Below are 26,628 nucleotides of genomic sequence, written 5' to 3' on the forward strand. Positions count from 1 at the left end.
CATCATAGCATTTATCATCTTTTACCTTCGATCATCCCATTGCCAGTATTTTCTGTAGTGGACCCTGTCTTTGCTGTATGTGGCCAGTGCCATGTCCAAGTTTTAGTTTTACTGGCAGGCTTTCTTTCCCGAGAGCCAGTCTGGGTTTATTTCATTAAGTATTGACTGATTTGATTTTGTTATAATCCACAGAATTTCAAAAGTTTTTCTTTTCCAGCAACAAAGTCCAAAAGCATCATATTTCCAGCACACAGTCTTTTATTCCAAGTCTCACAGCCATATGTTATTGCAAATGTAGTTTTGTCAACAAAAGTCCATAAAGTCAACGTGATATTTCTTAATTTCATGGCTACAATCGCTGTCTGCACCGATCTTTCATCCCAGGAAAACAAAATCTGTCACTGCCCCAACTTCTTCCCCATCTATTTTCAAAAGACTGATAGGAGTAGGTTCCATACTTTTTAATTTCTTTTTCTTTTTCATGTTGAGCAACAAGTCAGCTTTTGTCCTTTCCACTTTCTCCATCAACAGGTTCTTCATTTTTTACCCACTTTCAGCCGTCAATGTGGTATTTTCTGCATACCTAAGATCTTTAATATTTCTCCCAACAATTTTGATTCCAACATCTTATTCATGTAACCCAGCATTTTGATATATTCAGAGGCCAAGTTGAATAAATAGGGTGACAACTTACAGTATTGCTGTACAATTTTTCCAATGCTGAACTAGACGGTTGTTCCATATTTAGATGTTCATCATGTTACACTGCTGCAGTCATTACACTTGGGTTATCCTGCCGTCAGAAGGTCCTGCAGTCGGCCCGAGTTCCAAAGTCTTGGTCCGGCGTCGATGGCTGTCGCTTCTTCCCTGACGTCAGTGCGCCAGGGGTATATAAGATGCAGCCGGCGCCATTTTCTTCAGTCTTTCTTGCCACGTGGTGCCCGAAGCAAAAGCAGTTCGCAAGTGCCGGTCGGCCGACTCCTGAGATTTTCATTCCGAATCCAGAACCGAAGTCTTCTACAAAGCTAAGTACCCCATTGGGGAAACTTTCTTGCCTCAGACCGATGTCAGTAAAAGTTAATAATTGTATTTCTTGTGGGAAGCAAATACCTTATAAGGATTTCCATTCCTGTTGTATCCAATGCCTAGGCCCAGACCACGACGTCACAGGTTGTCGGTTTTGTGCTAGGTTTAACAAGCGCACTATTAAACGTCTGTTTGATTTTGCCCGACATTATTTTGGCAGAAAATTCAATTACACCATACCGTCAGAACAACTGATGACCGGGTTACATAAAAAGCTCAAAGACAAGGACAGGCATCAGAGGCCCAAAACTGATGACGAAGCCTCTTCTAGGCCAGTCGCCGGTTCTCCGGTTTTCAGCGAGGCTTTTTCGCAGCCCCTGACGACCGCATCTTTGGAACCACAGGCTGCCTCTGACTCCCACGTGGAGATGGCTGGGCCTTCGGATACACCAGACTTACGGCCTACCGAGACTAACCCTTCAGAGGGCTCCGGAGTAGCTGAGCAACCCACACCTTCAGAGGGTGTTTTCATGTCTACTCAGTTAACCATTAGATCTTCTGCTAAATCTAAAACAAACAGTCAAAAATGTGAAACAAAACACCTCACCTAAGTTCTGCTGAACGCCAAGAAACAAATATGAAGAAAAAACGTTGCAGAACACTGCTGAATATCCAAAGGTTTTAATAAAATCCAGTGTTAGGTAGAAATAACTGTACAAAGACAAATTTCAGTAAGCAGTAAAAACAATTCCAGATGAGCGCTTTCGGGTGTAACCCTTCTTCGGATAACCATCAAACAAAATAGTAACAATTTAAAACAAGGCATGTCCAATCAAAATCAATAAAATACCCGCCTATTTTTCAGGGGGGGGGGGGGTTTATGGGAATCATCTCATTAAGACCTGGAGGTCTATGGGCCAATAGTTCAACAATCCACTTGGCCTCATTGAACTCTGTTATATTCTTAATATCACCCCCTCTACTGTTCAACCTGATATTGACAATGGCTTTGAATCTAAATCTATGATGTGCATGTTTCTCTATATGCCTATAGAGGGCATTATGTGTATCAGCATTCCTAATAGCTGATAGATGTTGTAAAATCCTAACCTTAAACATGCAATTCGTTTTTCCAACATAAAAACGTTCACAGTAAAACCCGAAGGGTTACACCCGAAAGCGCTCATCTGGAATTGTTTTTACTGCTTACTGAAATTTGTCTTTGTACAGTTATTTCTACCTGACATTGGATTTTATTAAAACCTTTGGACATTCAGCAGTGTTCTGCAACGTTTTTTCTTCAAATCTAAAACAAAGAAACAACTTCAGCATTCACCGGGACAGGCCTCCATGCCTAAGAAACAGATGCTCAAAATGGCCGAAGACTTAATTACTCTGATCAGGGGGTCCCACCCTCCTCCTGATAAAAGGCCTAGACAGGATGCAGACTATGACTCATCCGACCAGGTGTCCATCTCCTCAGATTCGTCCTCAGACCAAGGATAATCTTTACCCCATTATGAGGACTTGATGATTTTCTTTTATTGCCTCAACACAGATCCCTTGCTATTCCGCCAGTGTTAGATATTTTGGATGATGTGTATTCTAAATCCAGTTTAAATCCTGATTCTTTACCTCCGGCTCCAGTTAAGCCAGACTGATACTACAGTCCCTGACTCTCACAAATTCCTTTATAAAAGCCCTGTTGCTGACCCTGAAACTATTTCCCAGGGTCTCAAAGGAGTAAAGGCCTCTACAGCAAAAAATCCAGTCCCCTCTGACAGAGATTCCAGAGTATTAGACAGATGGGGGACGAAAGTATATACATCTGCAACTTTAGCAATGAGGGCCTTAAATTGCCAGTTTCACATGCTTAAATATCAGCAATATTTGATGTCTCAGTTGAAACAAAAAAAATGCTTCCAAATTCAGATCTTCCTAATTTTAAGGAAATGCAGGATTTATTGCATGCAGCTGAACAAGTGGGAAAACATACCTTGCAATGTGGTTTTGATTCATTAGAGGCCTCCTGTAGAGCAGCAGTTACAGGGTCTGTCATTAGAAGACATGCTTGGTTAAAAGAGCAAACTTTACCAGATCATGTTAAAGCAAAATTATTCGATGCACCTTTGCAGCAGGATGTTTTATTTGGAGTTAAGGCAGAAGAGGTATTAAAGAAAATGGAGGATAAAGCAAAATCTATGCAAACTGTGAAGGATTTCTTACAGGTTCAGCCTCCTCGATTTAGCAGAAATTGGCCAACAAAGAATTGGTCCTTTCCAGTTTCAGACAGACCTCAAAGGGGCAGATACAGACGTCCAAGAGGCAGAGGTCAACCACAGGGTACATACAGGCCTCGACAATGGGGTGCTTCAACCCAGAAAGAAGGGAAGACAGGCCTCAGCCTTATAAAAAAACAGCCCCAATGACTTCCCACTACAGCTGCCAAACATCTCTCTCTTGGCAGCCCCCTTGGGGCAAAAACTGGCTCTTTTCTGTCACAATTGGCATATGATCACCAAAGACAAATGGGTTCTCAATATTGTGTCTCAAGGTTACAGGTCCACTTTCACACTCTGCTAAGATTAAAAGGAATGCCAAATCTGCCAACAAATCAATGGGCAGAGGCTCAAAGACAAATTACAGCACTCATGGACATGAGAGCTATTCAAAAGGTACCAACACAGGAGCAAGGACAAGGATTTTACTCAAGACTCTTTCTGGCTCCCAGAAAGGACAAAGCCTGGAGGCCCATTCTGGATCTTTCTTCTCTAAATACTTACCTGGATGTTCCAAAATTCAAAATGTTGTCACTACAGCAGCTTCTTCCCATGCTGGGCAAGAAAACTTGGCTCGTAACTTTGGACCTCAAGGAGGCATACCTGCATGTCCCTGTCAGACAAAATTGCAGAAGATACCTCCGATTCTTAGCAGGTTCAATGCATTACCCATTCTCTGCACTGCCCTTTGGCTTATCTACTGCGCTCAGGGTCTTTACAAAATGCCTGGCACCAGTAATTGCATTTTGCAGACAAAAAGGAATTCAAATTTACCCATACTTGGACGACTGCCTTATTCAAGCAGAGAGCAAAGACTTTCTTCTAAAGCATCTGGCGTTTGTAAAAAGACTGCTAATTTGCCTAGGGTACACCGTAAAGAAAAAGAAATAAAAACTAGTGCCCTCACAAGAGATAACATTCCTGGGTGCCAGCTTAAATACAATGGCCCAGATGGTTTATCTCACGCCAGACAAGCAAGGACAACTGACTCCATATTTCCAATTGATGGCAACAAAACCCAACTCCCTGCAAGAAAAATTCTGCAGGCCTTGGGTTACATGGCATCTTGCATACTACTAATTCCATATGCCAGACTGCATATGAGGAAACTACAGTGGTACCTAAAGAGTGTCTGGTCTCAGCACTGTCACAGTTTGGAAACAGTAATACCACTTATTCCTTGCCTTCAACAGGAGTTTCGGTGGTGGGCTCAAGCCTGTCACCTCAACAAGGGTCAGCTTTTCACTGAACCCACAGCCAGGCAAACGCTGACAACAGATGCTTCGGATTATGCCTGGGGAGCACACATGGCAGGAAAATGTATTCAGGGCTAGTGGCCTGCAGATCAAAGGCATCTTCACATCAAAAAGAGATGCTATCTGTACAAAATGCCCTTATAGCTTTCAAGGACCTTCTGCATCCAGGACAACTACTACTAAAGACAGACACAACACCACAGTTATGTGGTACATAAACAAGCAAGGGGGCACTCATTCATATCCCCTCTGCAGACAAGCCATGACCTTGTGGAACACAGCTATAACCTATCAAGTTCATCTGCAAGCATAATTCCTGCCAGGAGAGGAAAAACACACTGGCAGGCGACTTAAGCAGAAACATCATGGATCTGCACGAGTGGAAATGACATCCATAAATGTTCAGGATGATAACACAAAAATGGTGGAGCCCGGACATAGATCTGATCGCATCCCCAATGAATTGCCAGCTACAGAAATTCTGCACAAGGACTTAACCACCCACAAGCATGAAAAGTGGATGCCCTCTCATTCAGCTGGAAAAACCTACAAGTATACACTTTCCCACCACTACCTCTCCTTTCAAAGGTAATCATAAAAGCCAGACAAGAAAAGCCAAAGATGATCCTGATTGCCCCAGACTGGCCACGCCAGCACTGGTACCCAGTGTTAAAGAACTTAGCACACGGTCCACCATGGATTTTGCCTCAAATCCCACAACTTCTGACTCAGCAAAACAATCGGATACTTCACAGCCAGCTCAAGACTTTAAACCTGGCTGCATGACAGATTCCTTAGTCAAGCAACCAGTGGCCCTCTCCAAAGCTGTTATGGATGTCATTCTGGAGGCCAGAAGGCCTAGCACCAGGAAAGCCTATTCGGATAAATGGAAGAGATTCTGTACCTGGAACCAGGCTCACAGCCTTGACCCTCTTGTCCCAAATATTCCTCAAATACTACAATACTTGACTGAGATGCTGGACAAAGGCCTCTCCTTTTCATCCATTAAGATCCATGCCTCTGCCATCTCTGCTCATTACAGCACAGTGCCACCGATTTCTTCTCATCCTTTGCTAAAACAGTACCTCAGAGGGGCTAAAAACATAAGAACGCCCCGTAGATCACAAACTCCAACTTGGGACCTCAACTTCGTCTTGGAAAATTTAACTTTACCTCCTTTTGAGCCAGCTAACTCAGCAGACCTAAAATATGTCTCTTGGAAAACTGCTCTGATCCTGGCAATAACCTCAGCACGAAGAGTTTCAGAATTACAGGCACTAATGGCAGTGGAACCTTTCATCATTTTCCACCAAGACAGAGTGTCTTTAAGAACAAACCCTTCTTTTATGCCAAAGGTGGTATCAAGTGTGGTATCAAGTGTGGCTCTAAACCAAACCATTCACTTGCCAACTTTTTATCCAAATCCACAGAATAAAGGGGAGAGACTACTGCATTCCTTGGACATACACAGGCAGTTACACTTCTACTTGGACAAAATGAAAGCTTTCAGGAAAACTGAGCAATTGTTTGTAACATATGCTGCAGGTACACAGGGAAAAGCCATTTCAAAATGGACCATTTCAAAATGGATAGGGCATTATATACATTTCTGCTATACACACCATGGGAAACCTGCACCCAACAGCATTAGGTCTCATCCCACCAGGGCAACAGCCACTTCAACTGCCTACCTCAGAGGAGTACCTACCAAAGACATTTTGGAAGCAGCAACTTGGAGTTCTGTACATACCTTCACCAAGCATTACCATCTGCCTCTTTACTTTAAATCCAGAGCTGGCTTTGCCGCTGCAGTCCTGCAGGGCCATATAGCCACCCCTAATGCCTTATAGAACCACCCACCCTACCTCAGCTATGGGATTCTACCCAAGTGTGATGACTGCAGCAGGGTAACACGATGAACATAGTACAGTTTTGTACCTACCATAAATGTAGATGTTCGAGTGTATACACTGCTGCAGTCTAGGTTACCCTCCCTCCTTCCCCTCTTACTTGCTGGTACTTATCCAAGCCTTCTGCCCTTTGCTACCTATGGGGAGTATTTGCTGGTAACTGAAAGTTTTTGATTGCTTTTCTTATGTATGTTTTATTAGCAATTTACATTGCCTACCTTTTTGGGGGCACCTGACATCTGGGGCAAGAAAAACTTAAGAAAATGGCGTCAGCTGCATCTTATATACCCCTGGAGCACTGACGTCAGGGAAGAAGCGACAGCCGCCAACGCTGGACCAAGACTTTGGAACTTGGGCCGACTGCGGGACCGCGTGACGGCAGGATAAAGTGTAATGACTGCAGCAGTGTGTACACTCGAACATCTACATTTATGGTAGGTACAAAACTGTACTTTCTAAATATTGCTTCTTTTTTCTTTTATTTATTTTAGTTTTTTTTTACAGATTCCTTCGGATACAAATTGTGACCTGGTATCCCAATTTTTCTTTTTTGACAGTCAAAAAAGTGTAGATTAGTCTATAAAGCAGAAGATAATTTTTCTGGAAAACTCTGCTTTCTCCATTATTCAGCAGGTGTTGGCAATTTGATCTCTGTGCCTGTTACCTCATCTAAGACCAGTTTGCACATCTGGTATTTTTCAGTCTATGTAATGCTGAAGTTTAGTTCACAGGGTCTTTATTATTACCTTGTAAAACAGGGGCAGTTGTTTGATTAATCTGAGCTTTCTTTAGCATTGCTTTTTTGGGCATGGAATATAAACTGACCTTTTAGAATCCAGTGGCCTCCAATCTGATTTCCAATTTTGCTGGAAAAGTCCATGCAGCACTGTAGCAGCATAATTTTGCAGGATTTTAAACAATTCAAGTTGAATTCTATCACTTCCTGTAGTCTTGTTAGCAAGGCTATCTAGGCCAGTTTAACTTCACACTCCAGGATGTCTGTCAATTCATCAAAGAACACAGCATTTTATGTGTCAGTGATGTTGGGGTCCTTCTTGTGTTCTGTATACTTTTCGTAATATCTACTGCTTCTTTTGGGTCCCACCAATCTTTCTTTTATCATGTAAGCTACCTGCACAAAATTCATGTCACCTTAGGTTTATGAATGCTTATTTTATTTATTTATTTATTTTACATTTGTTGACCGGGCTAGTCTAGCTGGATATATGTCCATTTTCAGTAGAGGCCCGGGGAGAAAAGCTCCACACAAAACATAAATGAACATAAATGAACAGACTTGTTAATAAAAATATACAATAAAATAGAAATAAAAATCAACTTGTTAATAAAATCAACATACATTAAGGAACGCAAACAGTTAGAGATCATACATAAAGTTCGGTCAGTTTCAAAACAATTTTACCTAGTACATAAAGGATATGCAATATGGCATCTGCCATAGAGTTAACAGTTAAAGCTCAGGGGGTAGAGAAGTAGAAGGAGAATGTGAGATAAATAATAGCGAAGGGACAGGAGTCAGGAAGTGAGAGAGGAAAAGAAGGATGACAGTCAAGAGGAGGTGAGAGAGCATAGTAGGACAGCAAGGGTGAAGGAGCAGGGTAAATGCTAAATATTAAGCAAAACAGAAGGGTTAAAGGTACAGAGAGGGTGGGGAGACTGAAGTTACCCTGGAGTACTACAAGAACAAAGCCAGTGGTTGTGGAAGTACAGTTTCATTTGTTGTTTGAAGAGAGGTAGGGATGAGATTAAAGTTAAGTCTTTGGGCAGCAGATTCCATGCCCTGCCAACAGTGTTGGTGAAAAGAGAGTCACCAGCTATGTTATATGGGCCTTTATGGGTTTGGTCATAAGTTTACAGGAGGAACGAAGAGAGGTGAGATTGTTATAAGGGAGTATAAGTTGTGATAGAATAGGGGTGTTATTAGGTTGGTACAGTAGTTTGTGGGCAGTTGTGAGATAATAAGATAGTTTTGTAGTTCCAGCCAGCCTAAGTGTTTCAAATTAAGGCAGTGATGGGTTCTAAAAGGTTTACCAGTGGCGAAGCGGGCAATGTTATTGTAGCAGGTTGCTAGTTTGTTTAGGTTAGTTTTCTTGAGGTTAGTGAAGATAGGAGAGGCGTAAAAGAGAGTAGATATTAGATGGGAGTGAGCAATAGTAGCTCTTGTAGAAGGGGTGAGAAATGGTTTAATGCGGTATAATGATCCTATTTTTCTGTTAACTGATTTGATAGTATTGTTTATATGTTGGTCAAAAGAGAGATTGTTATCAATGGTTATTCCTAGCAGTTTAGTTGTAGAGTCAGGAGAGATTACAGTGTTGTTGTTTGAGGAGATGGTGAAGTTTAGTGGAGGGGTACGAGTGGTGGGGGTAAAGAGGAGAAGTTTGTTTTTTTTAGCGTTGAGAAGTAGGTACCGTCTAGTGAACCATGATGCACTGTCAGCTTAGGCCAGAAAGTTGTTTTTTTTTGTGTGACAGCATAAAGTTTTTTTGCGCTTCTTTTTTTTATGTTAACTTTTATTCATGCTCTTTCATGTATGTTTTTATTCTCTTTTTTGTCTATGTTTAACATCTTTGAATTTGTTATTGATACTCCCTTTAAACTAGCTTAGCTAATATGCTAAAATTTAATCAATTAGTGTTCTGATTGTGAGTTGAGCAGCTTTTTGAGCCATTGTATAAAGCTGCCTACATGTTTTTTTACACCTGAAGAAGAAGCATAGTGTTACTTGGCGCGTGTGTTGTTCTCTTGTGTGTTCCAGTTCCTTTCACATTGTCATGTTTCTACAGTGTTGAACATAGTTTGAGTTAGTGAGATGAGACATGTTTCTACAGTGTTGAACATAGTTTGAGTTAGTGAGATGAGATCTGAAGAGGAGGATGCTGAGCAAATGATGGTGATGTTACCTTTATTCTCCTTTCTACAGGTAACCAGATTAAGACTGCTAAGTGCGAGGAAGTTAATACTGGGCTGCCACAAAATTCAGATTTGTCTGTCTTAGTATCTTTTTGTAGGTGTCCTTCTTAAGAGGCTTGGAAGGAAGAACATACTCCAGCATAGATAGTTTTGTGATCTGTGGCATACCTAACATATACAAGAAAGTGATGCTGTAACCTGGTAATTTCTCCACATAGTGCAGATGAGGAAACAAAAGATAGTTGGGAGGACAAACTAAAGGTGACCTGAATTAAAATACACCTGATGGTGTTTATGTGAAATGGAACTATGCATTAGGTGAGCATTTTGAATGTTAGAGAATGTGCAGTAGCTTTTCTTTCTCTATATAGTTAAGATACCATGTGGGATATTGTGTACAGTGCTGGGTACTTCATAGCCTCTGGACTTGAGCAGGATGAGAGTGGTGTCAACAGTGGTATCTTAAATGGTGACTGGGCTGTATTGCAAACTATGCAAAATGGGATTAAAGTGTGAGCTTTGTGGCATATTGTGAAACTTGTAGCATTTGGTAAGCATTTGGTAAGTACCCCTATTTCCAGCTTCTAGCATAGGTAACGCCCCACTTGAAAATGAAAAGTTCACCAGACACCTTGGTACTTGGATAGACTGCTCCCTTAAGTTTTACCATCATGTCACAACAGTGGTTAGGAAATCCTTTTTACCTTGCACAGCCCTTAGCAAAATGTATTTTTACCTTGCACAGCCCTCAGCAAAGGTGCATTTACCTTGCACAGCCCTTGGCAAAAGGTAAACTTAAGTCCTCACCTTCTGCTTAGACCCATCATTGGGTAAAATGCTGCCTTATATCAAGCAATTGGAAAGACTCCAGTGGCTTGTAGCTCTAAAGATCAGGGGATTTAAAAGATCTGAACTGCCAGGAAAGACTGAAAGCTTTACCACTGTACTTTCATGTAGACTCCTTAGGGATGATCTGCAACTCCCTCATTGGGCTATAAGGGAATATAGTAGCTCAACAACTCTTATACTTCAGTACATCAAACAGTTCAGCTAACACTAGGGCTAGAGAGCTAAATCTTCTCCAGCAGATAGGACGAGGGATAGATTTCTCCGGCACAAACTCCCTCTTCTAAGTTAAGCAGTGTGAATGCTGTTTGCTTTTAAAAGGAGCTGGATGGGTATTGATAAATTCAACCCTGGTATGACTGGCATAGCCCTCCTTGAAAAGAGGCAAGGCCTATGGCTAGGTACTGGCAAGGCACAAAATGGCCTTGTAGCGGCCTTAGGTCAACTGGTGCCCTAGGCAAAAGGGCTCCTTGGCGCCCCCACCACACCACCCGGTGCCCCCATCCTAGTCTACCTACACCAAATAAATATTGGAAAAGCGCCCCTACTAGAGCGGCGCCCTAGGCGGCCGCCTAGTGGGCCTATGCCTAAGGCCGGCTATGCTGTCTTGTAACTCCTATGATTAATGTAGTCCATGGGGCTACCTTTCAGGAGGAAGTAAGCAATGACGACGACGTCATTTGAGACAGTCAAGTGGGGTTCATTTTGGGTAGTGTGAAGAAAGTATTTCCATTAATAAAATGATGTATTCACAAAACTGACATCCTTGTGGGTCAATGAGTTTGTAAACTCTGTGTGTGTGAAATCTTAGGCAGTTCTAATGTGGGACAAAGTTTAGGAGAACAAGCGCTTGCTCACTAGGCATTGACTGTATAGGGGAAGAGGTGTTCGGGTTGTCCACCTGTTTAATTTCATCTTGCATACTCTAAGACGTTGTCCTGTTAGATTCTCAGCTAGAGCGTCTTCTGTGTGGAGACGTGCATGAATGGGCGTACCTTCATTGAAGGTTGTGCATCAGGGCCGGCAACTCGGCATGTAAAAATCTACTGCCAATCATTAGCGGACCCGAGTTCCGCTGTGGCGACCCCTATCCGGGAAAAGCCGAAAGACACAACAACATACTCTGGTTTGCAGTGCACTTTGCTAACAGTAAAGTTGTTTATAGTATGTTATGCATATGAGGAACATAATAAATCTGGTAATGGCGTGTTACTTCACAAAGTGAATGGTAAGGCTTTTCTACTGCCAGTTAGTTCTGGACAGGAAAAGAACAAGCAGCAAGACAAAAACAAAAAAGCAGGTTAAACCATGGCCAGAAGTAATGAATGCAAACATATTTAGCTCTCTATCTGCAACTTAATTGAAAGCTTCAGTTTTTAACTTGCTATTAAGTGTGCTTTTTAAAGTTCTGCAGTTGCATCTTTTTCGCTGTGACTCCAGGAGGAGTGGCACAAAGAGAGATTACTCATCTAGCCATTTTAACTTTGAATTGAATCAGCAAAGCTCATGGGATAAAAATGGAGTATTGCTTTCCAGTTGTTACCTTGGAAAAATATGTTTCAATGTTTTGCATCAACTTTATTTTGGTACTACAATTTACAGTTAATAGTTCGAGTTTTGATTCAGAGAACTAATGTAAGGTAAAACTGACTCATAGCTAATAGTTTCAAGGTCTGGGGTTTCATACTTACCTCTGATTATTGCCTTTTGGGACATATGCATGTTTTTCCCTGTGTTAAGGGGGTTTCCTCCATCTACCACCTTCTAAAATGTGTTTCTTAGTTTGATTGGCTGTTCTGAATTGTCCTTTGAAGGTGTGGGTCTGTGTGCATTCCTGAGTCAGTAGTGCCCTGCACTATAGTGGTGCCTTTCTTGTGTGTCATCTCTTGCACCAAATGTTTCCAGGTAGTAGTTGACAACATTTCTGAATTAAATTAAATGGTTGCAGGTAGTGGTTACCAGACATGACTGAAATAGCTGATTTGCCAAAACAATGGCTAATTCTTTGAGATGACTATAGTTCCCAAAAAAATTGCCTGTTCTTATTGCTGGAAGAGTTGATTTGAATGGCAAGTTGTATAGATGGTCTTGATCTGGCAAACTGTCCTATAACCATTCATTCAAATTGTAAGTGTAGTCTGTTCATCTGTTTCAAGTGTTCATGATTATTTACTTAACATACATGTTTCACCTGACTGTGGTATGAGAAAAATGGAATAGTGGACTGAGGTGAATTTATTTTGCTTACAGACTGGAGAGCGCTGTACTGGGGTCAATAACCAGCCATACGTTTGTGAGACTGGGCACTGCTGTGGAGAGACCGGTTGCTGCACTTACTACTATGAACTGTGGTGTAAGTATTGCAAGCATTTATGGAAAAAGTAGGAATACAGCAGTATGCTTCTGATGCACTGTCTGAATAATGTTTGTATAATTTGGCATTTTTAAGTCGGATGAGCGATATGCTCTTTGGACCACTAAAGGTCACTTGAGTTTTATGTAGTCATTTACTGTGCGACCAAAATATATGCAATTTAACACCAGAAAGTAAAGCATTGATGAATATGTCGAATGTCACTATCTTGGATGTTAAGCCATTTCATTAAGGATTGGGGATACTTCAATGTGGTCTGTGCCTGGAGTCCCTTCATTGTGCAGTCTACAAACATTCTCTGTGTCCATATTAATTTTTGCCAAGTGTTTGGGTTTCTTTCCTCATCCCAATTGCGTGCAGTAGATGAACTGATTCTTTCAAACTCAAATATGGAGTGCATATTTGAGTAAGAGTCTATGCTTCCTGAAGAATTTTGGCACGTCATCCAAGACTTGTGGGAACGTTTGCATTAGACAAGAGGTCTTTTTACCCGGTAGGTGCTGGGATATACTTTGGTTCCCTCATGTATCTGAATTGAATAAAGCAGAGTGTCAGAGTAAATGTTTTATTGCGATTATTAGTATATGAAATGTTTAGTGATGCAGCATGTTATGAAAATCCATTGTGCGACTGTTTAAACATTAAATGGTAGATGCTTCTCTCTACGATACTCAAAGTTTGGGTATGATGAAGGAAAGTGTTTGTATTTAAATTTCTGTGCTAAGAACTGATAAGTAGCACTGATGTATACATTGTGCTAAGAACTGATAACCAGCACTGGTGTATGCATTGTGCTAAGAACTGATAACTAGCACTGGTGTATAGGTTCATAGGTTCATACTAGGCTATCTGCCCTAGGGCATTTATAAGCCTAGCCAGAGTGTGTGTGGCTTTCACCACCCCTTAGGATGAGAATACTATACCCATTAGTTTGCTGTGCCTCTGTCCAGCAGTGATACAGAGATGATTCCCGGGGTAAACCTACGATCTCCCATCCACTCGTCAAGATTTCTCTTGAACAGAGTCAGTGAGGGGCTCTGCCTCACATGGACTGGGATTCTGTTCCATAGTGTAGGGAGTCTCTGGGTGATGAATCTGTCCCTCCAGCACGTCCTATTTATATCCGTGTTGAGGTTTAAGTCTCTTGCTCTCGTGGCTCTGGTGGATTTGGATTTTTTGAGGTGGAACATGTCCATTAATTCCGGGTTGGACATGGCCTTGTATGTCAGGCACAGATCACCTCTGAGCAGACGGTATGCGACTGAATAGAGCTGGAGTTTCTTCAGTCGGGCATCGTATGACATATGTTTGAGCCCCTTTATCCTTTTGGTGAGGAACTTTTGGGGTCTTTCCAACTGCTGCAGATGTCGGGTAAGGTATATTCCGAATGGGGCGTTGTACTCAATCATTGGTCTGATAAGTGAAGAGTACAGGGGTACAATGACCTCTCCTGATCTGGATGTGAATCCCTTCATGATCAGGTGGGCAATGTAGAAGGTCTTCCTAACCACTTTGGCAATGTGAGTGTCAAAAGAGAGGTTACTGTCAACTTGGGTCCCCAGGTCCCTGATAACTTCTTCCGTGTTTAATGGATTACCACCTATGTGGTAATTAGGGGTTACCTTGTTTTTCCCAAAGGGTATGACTATACATTTTTTGGAATTTAGCTTAAGGCCATGGCTCTGGCACCAGTTATCCATTTCTATGAGACCTCTCTGGAGGATGTCTGTGTCTGATGGAGTGTCAACTATGGTGCCCAGTTTGCAGTCATCTGCAAATTTTGTCAGCCACAATCCCCCTATGTTTGCCTGCACTTCAGAAAAATAAATGCCGAACAAGAGGGGGCCCAGGACTGAGCCCTGTGGGACACCGCTCGTGACCGGCTTAGAGTCTGACATATCACCAGCAACTTTAACCCTGTGTGTTCTGTCCTTGAGCCAGTTTGCAACCCATCTTGTGACATATGGGTTTACATCTAAGCTGGTGAGCTTTTCTATGATGCCGGAGTGGGGTATTGTGTCGAACGCTTTTGCTAGGTCAAGGTAGGCTGTGTGAACTGCCTTACCCTCATCAATGGCCTTTAGTGACTGTTTCGAAAAAGTCGACCAAGTTCAAGAGGCAGGATCTGCCCTTGACAAAGCCAAATTGGGTAGGATCCAGTGTCTGTAGGTCCCCAATGTCTTTATTTATGAGTTCCATTACGATCCTCTCCATAGCTTTGCAGACAAGGCTCGTCAAGCTTATGGGGCGGTAATTTCCAGGGTCCGTAGAAGCACCGCCTTTGTGGAGTAGGACCACAGTTGCCGTCGCCATTCTTTGGCATTATCCTGTAGTAAGGCTAAGATTAAACAGCAGCCTTATGTGTGGGTTTAGTTCCTCATTGAGTTCGTGTAGCACACAGCCGGGGACACAGTCCGGTCCCATTGATGCTGTGTTTTGTGCTTTAGAGAGAGCAGCTCTCACCTGGGCATCTGAGATGTTTGGGAGGCTAGACTCTGGTTGGGATAGATATTTCTCCTTTTGGGGGGGAGGGAGGGGAGAAATTTGCACTGAACCTGTCTGCCAGTATGTTGGCAATGTCTGTGGGTTCAGTGATTTGTCTGTGGGTTCAGTGATTATATATGTATATGCATTTAAAGGCAAATTAGCATGTTTAGAAAGTTAGTACTTTTCTGCTGTACTCTAGTTATCTTTATTTTATTTTTTATTATTTAAAAATCTTCTTACTATGTTTTAACTTGCTGGGGACCTTATTTCTATTTTGAGTTTAGGTTTGCATTTGCAAGAAAAGGTACTACCTCAGTGTTTGTTGCACTTAATTGGTGCTTGGCTCCTTAGGTTCATCAGTAGTTACTAGACATGTAGTCCAGAAGACCATTAAGGAGCTTCAATCAAATTCCCAGTTGCCCCAGAACACTGTCTGCTTAAGTAAGTAGCTCAGGGTCATCAACCCTGTACCATGTAGCTTAACAGCTCCTAGATTCAGAGAACTAATTTAAGATAAAACTGACTCATAGCTAAAGTTTACACTAACTGACATGCACACACGCGCGCACACACATCCACTGAAATTCTCAGACTGGGAATTGAACCAAGGCAGTGACAATACCACCCCAAATCCTAACCGCTAGATCTGGGACCCAAACTGTAAATGTTGTGGTTTCTCATTTAATTTCCTTTCTAATAAAAAGGAAATGGACCCCATTTTTAAGGCAAAGTATGATTAAAGTTCGTGAAATTAGTATTGTTTCAGTCTTTCATATTGGCCAAAAATGCTGTTCCAAGCACCTACAATGTACCCAGAATGTACTCATCCTGCAATTCATATGGAGTTACTTGTATCGGTGGCCTATCTAAATAAGACTGTAAATTGTTTTTTTTATAAGGCTCATTGCTCCAACTACTATTGGAACTGTCTGGGTGTCCTCCTTCTACATTGCTCGTGTTTTGCCTGCAAATCCTGGAATTTTATGACTTTGTGCCTCTGTATGTAAGACACTGTAATCACTGGTTGTAGCGATTTCATTAATCAGTGCTACTTTTGTCTTCTCTTCACGGACTGCTTTATCTGGTTTTCTACCATCTTTTTTAACTGCTGGTAATGGGTATTCCCGTGTGATATAAGTGCTTCATAGCTACTTCAGTATTGCAGTGTTTGCACAACCCCCAGTGCAACAGTCTTGCCACATTATTAAGCTGTTCAGTATACACCAAGCAGCAAGATGTGCAAATGTTTCCAGTTTTGTTTTACGGAACCTGCATTTTTGAGTTTATTCCACATGTTCATAGGTTTATAGGTGTGTACTAGGCCAACGGCCCTGAAGCCTTTACAAGCCTAGCCCATAAAGGTGCCCTGGCATCATGCTGCCATTAGTTCCCGGTGCCTCTATTAAGTAGAGCCTCTGGAGTGATCCCTGGAGTGAACTTTCTATTTCCCATCCACTCAAGATTCCTCTTGAAAAGGGCCAGTGAGGTGCTCGGCTTGACAGGTATGGGAAGTCTATTCCAGAGCATGGGCGGTCTCTGGGTTATGAACCTCTTCCTCCAGCATGTTCTGTTGATTGTGGTAATGAGGTTGAGGTCCCTGGAGCATGTGGTGCAGAGGGATTTGGATTTCTTGGGGTGTAACATTTCTAACAGGGCCGGGTCAGACATGGCTTTGTAAGTCAAGCAGAGATCGCCTCTTAATAGAGTATATGAGACGGAGAAAAGCTGGAGTTTTTTGTGTGTGTCCATGTAGGGCATGTGTTTAAGACCTAGGATCTTCTTCGTGTGAGGTACTTTTGTGGCCTTTCCAGCTGTTGCAGGTGTTTAGTGAGGTACATGCCAAATGGGGCATTTATACTCTGATTGGTCTAATGAGGGAAGAGTAGAGAGATAACCTCTTACTTCCTGGATGCAAAAACCTTGGTAATGAGATGTGCCACATAAAAGGACTTTCTGACCACAGTGGCAATGTGGTGGTCGAAGGAGCGGTTGCCGTCAGCCTGTGTCCCCAGATTTCTTATAACTGAGTTCAGTGGACTCTGTAAACTAACATGTACATAGTCCACTGTCCTGGGCCGCTGGTATTAACCTTTCATCTTTTGGTTTAATTTACCTCTTCTTAAGCATTCCTGTATCAGATCCTGAGTGACATGTGGTTATTCCAGGAGTTCTGTACTTATTGTCTTTCCCACATTTCTTGCTTTCTCATCTGATCCTTCTCCTTTCTTTTTTGTTTTGGCACATTTGGTTACTGCCTGATTTTTGTCTACTTCTGGTTTTGTTTCCATTCCTGCTTGACACCTGTACTTCTGCTAAGCTTAGAAGGAAAGTCATCTTAGATTTGTTCTCTTCATGTTTCAAAACTTTCACTATGTTTGGATCTGGTGAGGTCAGCAGACATGTATGGCAGTGGTGGTTTCAGTGTGACCATTTCAAAATAAATCAAGACAAAGACGGCAGTCTACAAAGAGTCTCGCGATTTAAACTTCAGGGAAGCCAGGGAGATAGGAAATTCACCCCAGGCATCATGTCAGTCGCCCTGCTAGACAGGGGTCCAGGGAAGTAAATATTGTGGGAAGAAATAGCCAGGGAATTGTTATGGCTAAGCTTGTATAGGCCTTAGGGCCGATAGCCTAGTACCAACCTATGATTTGAGGATGGAAAGATTTATAAGCAGCACAGTCAGTCTCCCAGAAAGGCTAGCAATGTTGAATGTGTATGTCAGTTTTATGGACAATATTCACACACAAGTCGACGAGTGAATAAACTTAGTGACCAGAGTGAATAAACTTAGTGACCAGAGCACAGTGAAGTGTAAAACCCCAGCTCCATTACTTAACTAGCCTTAAAAAGTAAAAAATTATTACTGGATACCCCAGCCTTCTGCTGTTTTTGAGAGACTCTCTTGTACATGCACACATCTGTGACACCATATGTAGAAACAAGATAACCATTCATTTATTATAATATTCACGTCACAACTGCACTGGAGTGTTAAATATTTTAACAGTGCATTACCTCATGTTGCAGAAACCATTTTCAAGATTTAGCATCTTGCATTTCAGCTGCTCTGTAAACCTCATGGTAATGCCTGCTTTAATTCACTTGCTATTATTAGTGTCTTTAAATACTTTTTATTAGTATAAGGCTGCTGTTTCTGTTTTAATATTTTACAGTGAGTTGGGGTGCATTATGTAAGCAAGGGCATTCTTTTACACTCTTGTTTTTCGAAGATCCATTTTTGTATTTCAGTGTTTGTTTTTTTTTTTGTATCATGCTTAGACAAGTAACTATTTGCAGTTTGTAACACATGGATGACTATGAAAAACTTCTTTGAGAATGTCCTGAAGATGGTATTAAGTGTGGATTTGCTGCTTTTGCTCATGCTTTAACCATTTAATGACTTGTAGCAAGGGTAGAGACACCTTGGCTTCAAAAGGTCATTCTGTAATTCTCTTCAGACTGCTAGGTTTCATGTAGTCTTGTTGGTTTCTCTGGAAAGACTAAGCATGCAGACCTCCTTACATGTAAGCCAGCGTTCAATTAATAATGCATCACAGGAACGTAAAACCTTTTTTTTTCCTGAACAACCCACCTTGAACATCAGTCTGTGACAGCACTCCTAAATTCTTCCTCCTTTCTTATTCAGTACCTGGTCACGGATGCTTTTCTTTTCACACTGGGGAAATGGATCACTTTCCTGCATAGCGACTCTGGTTGACAGTAGATTGTCCTTCATGTACTGGAAACCTGTGGTCTTGTAGTTTGCACAGCAACACTTTGAGCTATGCTGTCCAGCTCTAGCAGTGTGTAGTAGTATAGCAAATGAGTAGCTATGCTGTCCAACTCTAGCAGTGTGTAGTACTATAGCAAATGAGTAGCTACGTTGTCCAACTCTAGCAGTGTGTAGTACTATAGCAAATGAGTAGTCATTGAACTTGAGGGTGATTACTTTTATCAGCTGTTTACACCTTGTGCTTTTGACAGCTCTTTAATGGACTTTCTGAAGAGATTGTCCCCCAGCCTTTTTGGTGTTATCTGCTAAAACAGTGCAGCATCATACTGTGGCAGGAATATTTCTTTGGGTGGAAATCTTCCACCTTAGAATGCACAGGGCTACATGTTTTTGTGCCAGCCTTTAGTGTAAAAAGAGGCTGCAGTTTTACTCCACTGTTGGGTTGCAGTGTTACTTCTTTATTGGGTTTCAGCTGACCTTCATTTGGGAAATTCTGGTAAAATGCAGAGGAACAGGGTAGGAGTTGTCATGTCTGCCTTTCAGAGACCAAGGCATTGCTGGTTCCTAGTATTTTTTTTCAGTTCCCCAGAGCGTCTGTACAAGAGCTTCCATACATGAGGAGTTTTCCTTAGTTTTTTACAAGGAAATCCTAGATGTAATGGGATCCTATCTCGCCTACATTCATGACAGATGGGTTCGGAGCCGATCCATCGGCTCCGACTCGGCAACTAATACACTAGCACGAAGTCTCTCATTGGCTGGGCTACTCCCTATCCCAGGATGCACTACACCTGCTTCCCCAGATCTCGTTTGCCGCTTTACAAGCTGGACGTGGTCTCGACTTGGCTGGAGCCAAGTGATTCTTTTTACCTTTATTGGTCTTTGACCTTGGGGTTTTTTGTCATATATTAACCAAACAGCTGTTTTAACAGCTATTCCTTATTATTCCTTACTATTTGTTACATTTGAGTGCTTGAGTGTCTTCTGGTACTTTATTTTTTCAGTCGGGCAAGGCCCGTTTAAGTTAGAGGGCCTTTGCCCTACCCTTGTGTGCTATTTAGCCTTAATTACTTTTTGTGGTAAATTGTTTTTCGGCCAAGCCCGTTTAAATTAGAGGGCTTTGGGCGTTGGACTTGTTTTGTCTGTTTGTTTGTGAGGTAAACTTTTTCTTAAGTACTCGCCAGTGTGTCTCGCTTTTCAGTTGGCAATTCTGTTATAGTGCTTACTTATTGTGGTAAAGTCATACTTTTTGAAGGGCCTGTACTATGTCTAAGGAACAAAAGTCAGGTTTTAAAAAATGCACTTGGTGCAGTTATAAAATGTCCATCACAGACAGCCATTCAGTCTGTGTCTATTGTTTGGGGCCGAAACATCTGCAAGAGACTTGTAGCGTATGTCATGCTTTCTCTGCTAGAGTTCTTCAAGAACGCAAGAACAAGTTGATATTGAAAGGGCTTATCAAACCTTCTTTTGAGGAGGCCTTAAATCCTCCTGTTGCTTCCAAAAAGAAAAGATCGTCGGCACCGACAAGTCCGTCGGAGCCGACTTCTAAAAAGACAAAATTGACCTCTTCTTCTTCGGCTCCACTGACTTCGGGGTCGAAGGGTCTGCCTCGATACCTCCTACTTCGGCTCCATTGCCTTCAGAGCCGCAAGTTGGAGTATCGAGAGGTGAATCACCTCCATCGGTTCCAATGGCTTCGGAGCCGGTGGAAGTGTGCAGCTCAGACTCTTCCCCCTCAGCTCCGAAGAAGGCTCCTTCGGTGCCGATGGTGGTCCATGCTGTGGTGGAGTCGGCGCCGATAGAATTTGAGCCGTTTCGGAGCCGGTCCCCTTCTCTCTCGGAGCCGAGAGGAAAGTCTTCTCGAGTGTCTACCTCCTCTAAATCCTCGAGACTGTCAGATTCGGACCTGGATAGGGTTTTACAGAGGCTATTCCAATCTCCAGTGTTTACTAAAATGGTCTTGGCTCCAGCACAGTTTGCTTCGGAACCAATCCCCCTCCAACACATTTGATTCCTCCTCCAACCTCTTCGGAGCCGTGGAGCCGGTGGTGGTGGAGCAATGTGGAGCCATACGGTCGGGGCAGAGACCCCTTACAGGCCTCTCGACTCCGACTGTGCTTCCTACCCTGTCCTCCGGTTCAGGGTTTGGTACTGCGACCTCTTCAGCCGGGCCCGAGGGGAATACTTTGGGATTGGGTGCTTCGGTGCCTAGTCTTCCTCTCGGAGCATCGGCTGCTGGAATTCCCAGTGCCATCGTGGCCTCTAGACCATTGACCTCCTTGGATTCTGGAGGTCCGGCCTTTGAGGCCATGAGGAGCGCGCTGGCCATGCCTTTGCCGGTTCAACAAGATTCTACCTCACCGTCCCTAGATTTGGAGACTGGTGCCTCTGTTGTGTTGCAGCCCCCGGCAGCGGGGCCCCAGGGCCTGAGGATACCCCCATCGGGGGTTCCCTTTTTCGGGTGGCCCGTCCGAAACTGCTTCGGACGAATCCCCACGGAAGAAATTGTGTAAGAGGAAACACGTAGACTCCCAAGATGAGTCTATTACATCGGATACTGACCTCGATGACGCAGAAGGGTCCCCCAAATCATCTTCGGATGATATCTCCTTCTCAGATATCTTGGAGATTCTGAGACAGAGAGGTGACTGGCAAGCCAAAACCCCTTCAGCTGAGGAGTCAGTCTTCCTCAAGGCCTTTGGGGCCCAGCCTTCCGCCTCCTGGGTGTCTCCGCCTTCGATGAACTCCTTGATTTGGTTTCTCGAAGGGTGTGGGAACACCCTGATTCTGTGGAACCGGTGCCTGCGAGGCCCAATAAATTTTTGTCAGCCCCCCCCCAGAAGGAGTTTCTCACAAAGGGTGTGCCTGTAGATGCTTTGGTGGTGGCTTCTGCCACACAGCAGGACGTGGCAGAGGCTTCGACGTCTATTCATCCTCCTAATAAGGATTCTAGGAGTATGGATAGGTACGGGAAGCGTACCCTGTCCTCAGCGGCCTTTACCTTACGGTCGCTGAACTACTTATGTCATTTTACGAGGCTCCAAAGGGATCTTCTCAAAGAGCTAAATGACTCTCTTGTTGATAATCTACCTGAGGCGCTGGCCCCGACTGTTGGCGCACAGATGACTACCCTCTTTTCTATTGTTAACTCGTCCATGAGGCTCATCTCATATGCGGCCGAAGGGGCGAGTAGAGCAGCGGGAACAGGCGTTGCCCTCAGGAGGCAAGCCTGGTTACGCTTCATCTCATATGCGGCCGAAGGGGCGAGTAGAGCAGCGGGAACAGGCGTTGCCCTCAGGAGGCAAGCCTGGTTACGCTTGTGTTCGTTCACGGAGGCTTTCAAGTCTTCCTTCGCCGACGCCCCCTTTGATGGGTCATCTTTGTTTGGACCCAAGGTGAAGGACACACTAACTAGGTGCGAGCAGGAGGGCAAGACTTTGACTGCCGTTGGGGCCCGATTTTCCGCTCCTTCTAGGCCTTACCCCAAGGCTGGGAGAGGAGGGAAAATGTGGTTTAAAATCTCAGAAGTCTTTCCCTACTCCACCCAGTGATTCCCCTCCAGAGGCGGGGGATTTTGGAAGACGCCCCAGAGGTGGCAGAGGCCCCCGTAACTCTGGAGACCGCGATTCCTTTCGTGGTTCTTCATACAACCAGCGTTCCTGAGTTGTTGCCCGACTGTGCAACTCCGGAGCCAGTCGGGGGTCGCTTTGCGGCGCACCCACAAGCTTGGGAATCCATAACAAGCGATCAGTGGGTGCTTCGCATTATTACCGGAGGTTATATCATCCCCTTCAACAAACCCCCCCTTTCTTTAAGGGAAATCCCGGACGTACCACCCAGTCAGCGGGATCAAGCAGCATTAGAGGTTTCAAAGCTGCTAGAAAAAAGAGCCATCCAGCCTGTCCCCATCGACCAGATCGGATCAGGAACTTACTCAAAATTATTTTTGGTACCAAAAAAGACAGGGGACTTCAGGCCCATTTTGGACATCAGTTCATTGAATCGTTTCGTATAGAAGTCCAAATTTCGAATGGTCACTCTTCAATCTATTCTTCCTTTGCTGGAAAAAGATGCATGGATGTGCTCCATAGATCTCCAGGACGCTTACTATCACATTCCCATAGCTCAAGAGTCCAGGAGACATTTACGCTTCCGCCTCGGAATCAGTCATTTTCAATTCCGAGCACTGCCCTTTGGTCTCACCACAGCCCCCAGGGTGTTCACCAAGTGTCTGGCAGTGGTAACTGCTCACCTGAGAAGTCTGGGATTCCAGGTGTTTCCTTATCTAGACGACTGGCTCCTTACTGCCACCTCCGAGCATCTACTACTCCAAGCGCTCAGAGCCACGTTCACCTTGGGCTGTTTCTTGGGGATCACGTTCAATTTGCAAAAATCTGTACTACAGCCATCTCAGCGTATTACTTTCATAGGCGCAGACTTAGACACAAAAAGAATGCGCGCCTTTTACCGGCAGCAAGAATTCAGGTGTTACAAGAACAAGTCAAATCCTGTCTCCCCCTACAAAGAGCCCCGGCCCATCGGATCCTACAACTGTTGGGCTCGATGGCGTTGACCATACTTTTGGTTCCCTTGGCCAGGCTTCATATGCGAATTTTACAATGGCTACTGTCGGTTCAATGGTCTTATCAGGAACTTCCCTTGAACCACTTAATCATAATCATGGAAAGTTGCCGTCGAGATCTGCATTGGTGGCTTCTCCAATCAAATCTCGACCAGGGGCGACCCTTTATACCACAACGTCCCGTTGCCACTGTGACTACGGACGCCTCCCAGGTAGGGTGGGGGGGTCATTACCTGGACAGGTCGGTCCAAGGCACATGGCAGATCCAGGAAACGCATTTGCATATCAATGTCCTGGAGATGAAAGCGGTACTATTGGTACTCCAAGCTCTCCATCACGCTCTCCCACAGGGCCCGATTGCTATCCTATCCGACAACATGTCGGTGGTATGGTACATAAACAAGCAAGATGGAACCAGGTCTTACCCACTATGCAGAGAAGCCATGAGACTTTGGCACTGGGCGGTAGCTACCAACCGCTTTCTAATGGCAATGCACATACCGGGGAAGTCCAATGTTATTGCGGACAGATTAAGCAGGACCATTCTCGTACCCCACGAATGGTCCCTCAACCAGGGTATAGCTGCGAAAATCTTCGACAGATGGGGTCATCCTTGCTGCGACCTGTTTGCCAGCCCTCACAATGCGAAATGCAGAGAGTTCTTCACACTGTTCCTTCTCAGGGACAGACTCCCAGGGACGCTCTGACTCACATTTGGCCCCCCGGTTTTCTCTACGCCTTCCCTCCGTTCCCCCTCTTACCGAGGGTGATACAGAAGGCCATTTACATGGAGAGCGAGATGATTTTGATTGCCCCGCACTGGCCTCGTCAAGTTTGGTTTCCTTTCCTACAGAGGCATGCGATAGAAGGTCCATGGTTTCTGGATCCGGTGCCAGACCTGTTGACTCATCAGTCAGGACGGCTTCATCCGTCTCTCAGGTCCCTGAAGTTGGCAGCATGGTTACTCCACTTCCATCCTTAGTCCGAGATAATGCTCTTTCCCCGGACGTGGTCCACATACTGTCTTCTTCTCATAAACCTTCCACCATCAAACTTTATTCCAGTAAATGGAAAAGGTTTGCTTTCTGGGCTCAAGAACGGGGTATAGATCCTCTCACTGCACCAGTATCGGAGGTTCTGAATGGAGGTTCTGAATTTTCTGGCCTCCCTTTTTCAGTCGGGCTCTTCAGTTTCTACCATTAAGGTTCAGCTAGCGGCCATTTCTAATTTTCATGCTTCATTTGAACCTTCATTGATGTCTCTCAAACTTTGTAAGGCTTTCCTTAAAGGGGCTTGGCTCCTGAGGCCTCCTTTATCTCATCCTGTTCCTCCGTGGGATTTGAATATGGTTCTTGCTGCCCTAACTGCCCGTCCTTTCGAACCAGCTGCTACCTGTGATTTAAAATTTCTGTCTTGGAAAATGGCCTTTTTAGTAGCCATAACGTCTGCCAGGCGAGTTTCAGAACTTCAAGCTCTTTGTTCTGATCCTCCCTATTTGATTTTTCACAAGCATAGAGTTTCATTGAAATTAAACCCTGCATTTATACCAAAAGTGGCCTCCTCTTTCTGTATGCAACAAACTACAGAACTCCCTGTCTTTTTCCCAGAATTCTCTAATAACACAGAATATACTTTGCATCAATTGGACGTACATAGACAACTGCGTTTTTATTTGAATAGAACTGCTCAAACGCGGAAATCTAATCAATTGTTCGTTTCCTTTGCAGCGAACAAATTGGGTCAACCAGTAACAAAAACCTCCATATCTAAATGGATTAAAGATTGTATCATTTTTATTTATTCACAAGCTAACAAAGACCTCCCCTTTCCAGTCAAGGCTCATTCTACCAGGGCAATGGCTACTTCCGTAGCTTTTCACTCCAAGTTATCAATAGATGATATTTGTGCTGCAGCAACCTGGACTTCTCCGCACACTTTCATTTCTCATTACAAATTGGATGTGGTTTCTCGAGGCAGAGCTTCCTTTGGCTCCACAGTTCTCAGGAGTGTTTTCCAATGAGCCACCCGGGATGTAGGTGCTAGGGACGCTGTCCTATCTGTCATGAATGTAGGCGAGATAGGATCCCATTACATCTTTTAGTTATGTACTTACCATAACTTCGGATGTATGGGATCCATCTCGCCTACATTCATAAGTACCCACCCTCCTTCCCCCTTCTATTTGGATTTAGAGGAGCTGTAGTCCCTCTTTTCTTGGCGTTCTTTCTTGAAGAACTTTAGTTGGTTATTGTGACTACTAGTTTTTCTGTGTTTGCATGGATGTATGAAAGCGAACAAACAAGATCTGGGGAAGCAGGTGTAGTGCATCCTGGGATAGGGAGTAGCCCAGCCAATGAGAGACTTCGTGCTAGTGTATTAGTTGCCGAGTCGGAGCCGATGGATCGGCTCCGAACCCATCTGTCATGAATGTAGGCGAGATGGATCCCATACATCCGAAGTTATGGTAAGTACATAACTAAAAGTTTCTGCTCTCGCCCAGATTTCGGTCACCGTCTGTCACATTGACAGAATGTCTTCATTAGAACTACCTGTTTTGGAATGAACATGTAAACTTCCCTCTTGATGACAGGTCTCCTTAAAGACACTTGCATGGCAATGTTTTGTTTTATTTTGTTGTTGACCATGTGACTCTCTTTGATCCAAAAGAACATTTACCAGGGACACAACTGGTTGGCTTAAGAGGCATGTCTTTGCAGTTTTGGGGTGGACCCCTGGGAGATTCAAAATAGCACCTAGAGAACAGGATTCAATCTCAGATCCCAAGTGAGTGAAACAGTAGCATGTTTTTTGTAATGCCATGATGCTTACAGTTTAAGTGCAGCTTATTCCTCAGTAAAGGCACACAGGTTGCCCAGTTGAAGCTTCCATGTGCTTGTAAACAGGATGGCAAAGCCTAATATTATGCCGATTTAGCAGTTCAAAGAGAAACTCACTCCCGTGTTAGGATCTTCACATGGTTTTGAACAAGAACACTTGTCCATGTGCCTACATAACTGAATGAACCACTTGAAATTTCAAGGCATCTTTATTCCTCTCCTAGAGCTGCTAGCTGAAATGACTTTTATCTGGACTAATCCTTTGTACTCTATTTGAGAATGAAACACCAGGGATGTTAAATATTTAGATCACTTTTGTAGTAGCCTAAGCTGTTTGGGTTGTATTCTGCTAAATATA

At 43.6% G+C, this 26,628-nt stretch overlaps 1 protein-coding gene across 1 annotated transcript in view; it reads left to right on the forward strand.

Moving 5' to 3' along the window:
* Positions 1–26,628, forward strand: part of WBP1 (WW domain binding protein 1) — a 498,228-nt gene that overhangs the window by 241,653 nt on the left and 229,947 nt on the right. The window contains exon 2 of the mRNA XM_044064019.1: positions 12,502–12,604. Within this exon, the coding sequence (XP_043919954.1) occupies positions 12,502–12,604 (103 nt within the window). The remainder of the gene's footprint in view (positions 1–12,501; positions 12,605–26,628) is intronic.

This window comes from Protopterus annectens, chromosome 2.part2 (assembly GCF_019279795.1).
Source record: "Protopterus annectens isolate FY-2018-M chromosome 2.part2, PAN1.0, whole genome shotgun sequence".
Classification (NCBI taxonomy): domain Eukaryota; kingdom Metazoa; phylum Chordata; order Ceratodontiformes; family Protopteridae; genus Protopterus; species Protopterus annectens.